The sequence below is a fragment of the Gossypium hirsutum genome, chromosome A11, assembly GCF_007990345.1.
Source record: "Gossypium hirsutum isolate 1008001.06 chromosome A11, Gossypium_hirsutum_v2.1, whole genome shotgun sequence".
NCBI classification, from domain to species: domain Eukaryota; kingdom Viridiplantae; phylum Streptophyta; class Magnoliopsida; order Malvales; family Malvaceae; genus Gossypium; species Gossypium hirsutum.
The window spans coordinates 23,002,441-23,009,521 of NC_053434.1; the positions used below are offsets into that span (position 1 = coordinate 23,002,441).

Genomic DNA, 7,081 nt, shown 5'->3' on the forward strand with positions numbered 1-7,081 from the left:
TTTGATGAAATGATAAAAAATTATTTTAACCACTAAAAAAATTATAATTACAACTAAAATAATTTCTATGTCAGTAAAATCCAAAATGTTAAAACTTGAGGAATTTAAAATCTGAGATTTGGATAATTAATTTATTATACTCGCAGTTGTGAACATTTAATATTTTAAAGGGGCAATTTTTTAACACAAACTGCAAATACTCTAAAATTATTATTTCACAACAATTGTTTTATTTCCCTTAGTAGTGGTAAAATTTGAAAGGGTGGTAGCACACATATACAACATTGTATATGCTAAAATACCAAACTTCATAAAAATAACTAAATACCGTAATTAGATTAAAGGGAGGAATAAAGTTACATAAGCATAAGAACCTCTACAATATAATTTTTAAAATTACAGCCAAAGACCCCATTGAAGAATGTTTGATCTTACACAAAAAATCCACAATACAGTCTCTCAGATCTTCAATAATGTCCTTCTTACACATAAACTCTGTACACTTGCAGTAAAAAAACAAAACCAAAAAAATCAAAGCCCTTTGATCCTATGCTATCCCACTATTATGCAACTATAGGAGTTTTAGCTATAATTTTCTAAGTCTCATTGAAATCTCCGGGAAAAAAGAAAAAGAAAAAAAGAAAAGAAAAGATTTATAGTTACGTTTTATAAGGGGTTGGTTCTGGTTCACCTTGGTCCAGACAGTTCCATGGCTTGAACGAGTAATGATGAGTCATCGGTGAGATCGGAATATCGGTCCGACGATGAGAATTCATGAGGAGGCTTGCATTTGGTTGATTCGACTTTTTGTGAAGCTTCCCATCGTTCCGCTAAGCCGTCACCTTCAAGCATTCGGACCACTTCCGACATTTTCGGCCTATGACCTGGAAGGTATTGTGTGCATAACAATGCTACTTGAACCATCTCTTCGAGCTCGATCCGGTCGTAGTTGTTCTTAAGATCCTTGTCAACTAGCACTTCAAGTTTCTTTTCATGATGAATTTTCCTTACCTGCACATGGTATTCATGTCAAATTCTAGTGCTCAAGTCATAGAATGTTACTCGGATTTGTGAGTGTCGGATATGATGTTTGACACAAGTATGGTTAGATTTTTCGGTGTTTTTTTTCTTATATTGAATGGAAAAGCATAGAAAATAACGAATTATGTCCATTGAAGGTTGAGAGAAATTATACTAACCCAATCAAGCATTGCTCCTTTCTGGTTAGCAGCCTTGCCAAATTCTAGTGCTCTTTGACCTGTGATTAACTCAAGGAGGAGAATTCCAAATCCGAACACATCCGTTTTATCCGAAGACTGGCCTGTGGAGAGGTACTCTGGAGCAATATGTCCCACGGTGCCTCTCACTGCGGTTGTAACATGTGAATCGTGGTGATCCAAAAGCTTCGCTAGCCCGAAATCTCCAACCACTGCCTCACAATAATCATCAAGCAATATATTTGCTGCTTTGACATCCCGATGGATTATCTTCGGATCGCATTGCTCATGAAGGTATAGCAATCCCCTGCCAGCTCCTAGAGCAATTCTCTTCCTTGTGCTCCAATCCAACACCGGTTTTCCTGTCACGAACAACACATGTTCAGTTTAACTACTGAAATGCATCATTGTCAAGTTATGACTTATACAAAATCCGGGAAACCCTTCTTATATTACCTTTGAGACGAGATGCGACACTACCGTTGGACATGTAGGGATAAACAAGAAGTTTCTCTGTAGGAGTTATGCAAAATCCATAAAGCCGAAGCAGATTCCGGTGCACTGCAAGGCTAATCATCTCAACTTCAGTCTGGAATTGAATCTCTCCACCAGCGGCATTACCATCTTTAAGCCTCTTAACGGCTACTATTGTTCCGTCTTGCAGAACTCCCTTGTACACATTCCCAAAACCGCCTTTGCCTAGTATATTCTTGCTGCTGAAGTTATGTGTTGCAACCTGAAGTTCCCTGAATTGGAACCTCCTTAAGTTTCCGAGGGACACTTCTTCGTGATGCCGATCTGAAATCCATAACCGAAAGACTATGATCATAAGTACTAAGTTAGCCATCAATGAAGACTTACACAGAAAGCTCAACTATTTCAAACCTTTAACATCAAAAAACATCTGTTCGTTCCGCCTTCGTCTCCACCATAATAGTATCCCAAGTATAAGAAACATCAGAGACACGCACCCGATGCTTGAACCGAAAGCAATGGCTATTTTATGACTTCGGGTTTGGCTGGAAGGCTGAGCATCTTGAGAACCGAAAGAAGGTTGAAGTCAGATAAATCATAAGAGTACTAAAGTAATAAAAATAGAAATTTCAGCTTCCTAAGTTACAAAAAAATAAAATTCAAAACCTTGTGAGTTGTTCAAGTTCATGGACATTGGCATCAATGTCATCCCATGGCATTCTGGTTCAGCTCCAGTAGCACAGATTATAGGATTTCCCACTATGCTGCAATAGCATAACAAAGGAGAAATGTTTATCAACATAATGTTCGGGACTCGGGCTAATGTTGTGTCAACTCTTCATCTTTCTAGAAAGTACTGGTGTCAGATACGCATCTCCGACATATGGGTATGGAATTATGATCAAATACATGAAAAAACTTAGAAAATCCTATTATACCCGTGCTGAGCACGTATTCATATCTGACATTCAATTCACACCCAATTGCAAGTACCATAGGACTTGAGAGTGAAGAGAAGATTAGATGGATGAACATACCTGAAGGTTTTGGCAGCAAATCTGGGCACTGGTCCACTCAGATTGTTGTATGACAAGTCCCTGAAACACACAAGATTTAATATATAAATGTATACATAGAATATTTGTATCTAAAAGGAGGAAAAAAATAGGACTTAAAAAGGCTTACAGGAAGGCAAGCTGAGTCATGTTAGCCAAAGCCAATGGGCATGCACCAGAGAGACTGTTGTTGTTTAGCCTCCTGTAATCAAAATTTGCAACCCCCTTGTGTTAAATTTGAACCCAAAGTATGTTCAATTTTTCTTTCAAGTTCTTTCAGAGAGCCATATCTCTATTTTCGTATCCGAATATACATGGAACTTCAAGAAAAACGAAGAATCGTACTTGGAGAAGCATAACATACATGTATTGAAGGCTCCTTAGGTTGCCTAAAGATGTAGGAATTTCCCCAGTAAAGGAATTATCAGAGAGATCAAGTGTTTGAATCTTTGAGAGCTTCCCTAGTTCTGAAGGAATTGGTCCAGTTATGTTATTATTCTGCAACAGCCTGCCAAGAAAAAAAGGTTCATAACACCATCCATATTAGAAACAACCAAGAACAAAATCCGTACATTTCAATTTGTTCGATTTTATTACTCACACAATCCGGAGGTTTGTCAAGTTCCCAATGCTTGGAGATAACGTACCAGATAGATTCTGGCTTGGACTTCCCCTGAAACAAGACCAGTTTCATTCATTCAAACAATGGAAACTTAAATTTTCTCGTAAATCTTAAGGTTGTAAGAAAAAGAAAATCTTTTTACAGGCCAATGACTAGGCTTTCAGGTGAACAAGTAACCATTGCCCAACTACATGGATCAACAGCATCGCCATCCCAATTGTCAAGAACACCATGAGGATCATGCAAAGCATCCTTTATAGCCATTAAAGCTTGCACTGTAAAAACAAAAAAAAAATTGATAATCAGAATATCTCCAGTAATGATTAACACAGAGAACTGCAATTGTTTTTTTTCCTTGTTTAATTACCTTCATAGTTTACTCCTTTAGGAGAAAGCAATCCGTTTATAGGAACCCAAAACCATAAGAAAGCCAGGAAATAAAAACCCATTTCTCTTCTCCTCATTCCCATTATTATTTTGAACTTCAACAGAGAGAAAACAAGAAACCAAGGGAACAAGACAGTTTTTTAAGGTTGAGTTTCAAGTTTCAACTGCTAGTGCTATCAGAAGAAAAAAAAACAACTAAGTTCGAATTGGAAGTGTTAGATCAGAGAAAAACCCCATTATTTCCTGCTTTCCATGCCAGAAATCCATTCACTAAAATCTTGTGTCAGACCCCAAAGCAAAAGAAAAAAAAAATTCAAGTTAAAATGAAAAAGAAAAAGAAAAAGAAAAAAGAAAAAGACATAGATTTATTGGTTGTACTAGAAAGTGAAGTGGCATGCCTTGCCTGTCACTGGGACAGACATGAGAGCTGTAAGAAAAAAGGAATATATAATACCCACAATCTAAAAACAACAAAACTAAACCAAATCCATTGTTTATATTCCAAAGACAAGGACACATTAGGTAATTTCCCAGGTTCTATATATTAATTTTTCACGGTTGAGCTGATAGCAAACTCTCAAGCTAAAAGCAGCATTAAATGGGCAAGAAAAAAGTGTATACGTAAGAAATAGGTTCTACTACTGAGAATAAAACCTGAATTATTCCAGTTTTCAGATAAATTCTTTTATTTAAATAATTACCTTATTTTAAATGAAGACCCATTTGTGTTAAAAGGTTTATTTACAAAAATCGATTGCACTTTGATTTGAACTATTTCATATTATTTTCCATAAATAATTAATACACACTTCCAAATATCAACATTATAATTTGTTTTTATTTATCATTTACAATATATATTGAATAATAAAAGTTTTAAAAATACCTAAAAAAGAAAAGAAAATGTGTTGGGTAAGCTTGGGAGAATGGAGAATCAAACATTCCCTGAGTTTGGCCATTGAGCAAAAGTCCCAAAAATAATATTTTTTTAATTATTCTTTAAAATCTCTTAAAGGAATTAAGAATGTGAGGATCTCAATGTTGGGTGGCTCGAGATTGATGAGTGTAGAGAATTTGGTCACCCAACCATTTTTATATTTTTATTTTTATTTTTCACTTTTGAGCTGTAAATGATGTGTAAATTGTAAAATATTTGCATTTTTATAAAAATTAAAAAAAAGAGAGAATATATTATTATTTGCTTTTATTGAAGATTCCACCACTTTTATCTTTATCTTTTTTATCTTTTTGCTTTTATTTAATTTAACATTCAGGCAGGCAGCAGACAGTCATTCCTTCATGACACTGTTCGAAAAAAGAAGTAAACTTTTAAAAGCAAAAGCTGCCAATGCCACTCTCTTCATCTCTATTTCAAACGCACTCATCGCGCGTGCATTTATATTTAATCATTCACTTATATCATGCAATACGGTGCGTTTTTAATTTAAATTTCGTCTAAAACCACTAGACAAAATCACTTCTTCTTTTAAGACATGATGAGGCAAACAAATAATTTTACCATCAGTTTGTGGATTTGTTATTAGTTCGATTAATAAGTATTATTGTTAATGTAAGAGAACATAAATTTAAGTATAATAAAACATATATCTTTTTATTTATAAATTAAAGAGAGATTATGTATAATTCTAAATATTATATAAAAAAATATATGATTAAAACCAATCTAACCAAACTCAAAAGATTCGTTTCATTCATTTAGATTTTATTTTGATAAAATCACTTGTAATCCGGGTCATTTTGACCTACACTACAATTCTAGTATAAAAAGAAATCATTCATTATAAGAAATAAATGACAAAAATAGGTGGGGGTGGGGGGTAGAGATTAAGGGCCAATTTACATAAATTGCCCCTTTTCCTTCACCTCTCAATATCCCCACAAAGGAAAAAGAAAGTGGCGATGGCAAATGGGGTATTATAGTAGTAGGGTTTAATTAAAGTAACAAGACTGTTCCTCTTCATGTGTCTTCTTTGCTTTGTCTCTTCCCCTATTTTCTTCTATCCCAAGATTTATAAACTAACAAGCCTGTCCCTATTGGGGAATTTTATTTTCATTTTTTAATATTAAATTTTATTGCATATAAAGGGGTTTTTTGCTTCCCATGGTACGTGGCATCTTTTTGGTTGGCTAGGATTTTAAAAAGAAGATTGTGCTTTTGAATTGCATTATGGGTAAGTTATACATATTATAGTGGTCAAAATTTACTGTCAACGAAAGTTTAAACTCTGTTACCTCTAAACAAAAATAAAAACCATATTAGTAAGCTGTGATTAATTATGTATGAAAGTTATCTTTATAGTAATTATTTTTGTCATATGTACATGTTAATAAGATATAAGGTGTTAATCTTCTTTCTTATTCCATATTCCATATGAGATAATATTTTAATTTACCACCCATCTCAATAAGAGGAGAATGCCTTTTTGTTATTAAGCCCATCTCATCCACTAGATATACAAGCCCTCTCCCTCCTCGATAATTAGATGAACACTTACTCCTAAGGGACTTGCATTTAGGTCCTCAATCCAATAAGGGATTTATTTGGGCATAATAACCTCATATTAATTGAATACATAATAGAATAAATTTCATGATGTATGTTCTTCATGCTTTGCATGATGGCAATTTTTCTTATAAAAACCTATCATATCACACCGATGAATAAGAAGATTTCTCTTATAAATACTCTACCAATGATAAAGAAAGGACTGGTTCTTCAACCTAAAAGTTACTCTGAACAAATCCCTTATCTCTGATCTCAATCAGTTTATCCTCTTACTCCTTTTCGACTCTCTATTTCTATAGATAAACTGACCTTCCTAGAATCATTACTTTCCCCTCTATATTTTTCTACTCTGTATTAACAATAATATTTTTATTGTATTTTTACTATATAAAATTTTCTTTTATATTGAATCGTATTCGTATCAAATATTGGCCGGTATTTGTAACCGACAGGCATTGATATGGATATGACTATAGCTTCTAAAATCGTTATAAAAGTTGGTGAAAATATTGGACTTAGGGTACAATGGAAGAAACCGATATGTACATTAACAAAAGTTGTACCTAATTTTTCCACCAAAAAATTGATTAATAAGTAGTTGGTTTTTAAGTTTAATCAATTATCCAACTGTCCATTCACACCAATAAAACCTTCAAATAAAATTTTAAAATGCGAGATGCAAATTCGATTCTTACCAGAACACGTGCACTTGTAAAATTAATTAAATGTTTAAACGGTCGATATTCATTCACACTAGTATTTCCACAATCAAAATTAGTGAGGTAACAAATATTGTGTG

The 7,081-nt window shown here is 33.8% G+C and overlaps 1 protein-coding gene across 1 annotated transcript; it reads right to left on the reverse strand.

Moving 5' to 3' along the window:
* Window positions 1–356: 356 nt before the first annotated feature.
* On the reverse strand, window positions 357–4,373 carry LOC107912773 (protein NSP-INTERACTING KINASE 1). Its single transcript, XM_016841094.2, has 11 exons — window positions 3,736–4,373; window positions 3,511–3,643; window positions 3,348–3,419; window positions 3,111–3,254; window positions 2,877–2,948; window positions 2,729–2,788; window positions 2,358–2,455; window positions 2,103–2,252; window positions 1,674–2,015; window positions 1,200–1,579; window positions 357–1,011 (listed from the first exon to the last, which is right to left on the reverse strand). The coding sequence occupies exons 1-11, from the start codon at window positions 3,836–3,838 to the stop codon at window positions 688–690; spliced, it is 1,878 nt and encodes a 625-aa protein (XP_016696583.1). The 5' UTR covers window positions 3,839–4,373; the 3' UTR covers window positions 357–687.
* Window positions 4,374–7,081: the final 2,708 nt, after the last annotated feature.

Bases quoted from the DNA above. Each gene is read 5' to 3' on its own strand.
- LOC107912773 (XM_016841094.2), bottom strand. From the start codon at position 3,838: ATGGGAATGAGGAGAAGAGAAATGGGTTTTTATTTCCTGGCTTTCTTA. The intron at 2,253-2,357 runs GTTTTGAATTTT...TCGGTTCTCAAG, and splicing joins GAACTTGAACAACTCACAAG to ATGCTCAGCCTTCCAGCCAA. The intron at 2,016-2,102 runs GTTTGAAATAGT...TATGGATTTCAG, and splicing joins GATGTTTTTTGATGTTAAAG to ATCGGCATCACGAAGAAGTG.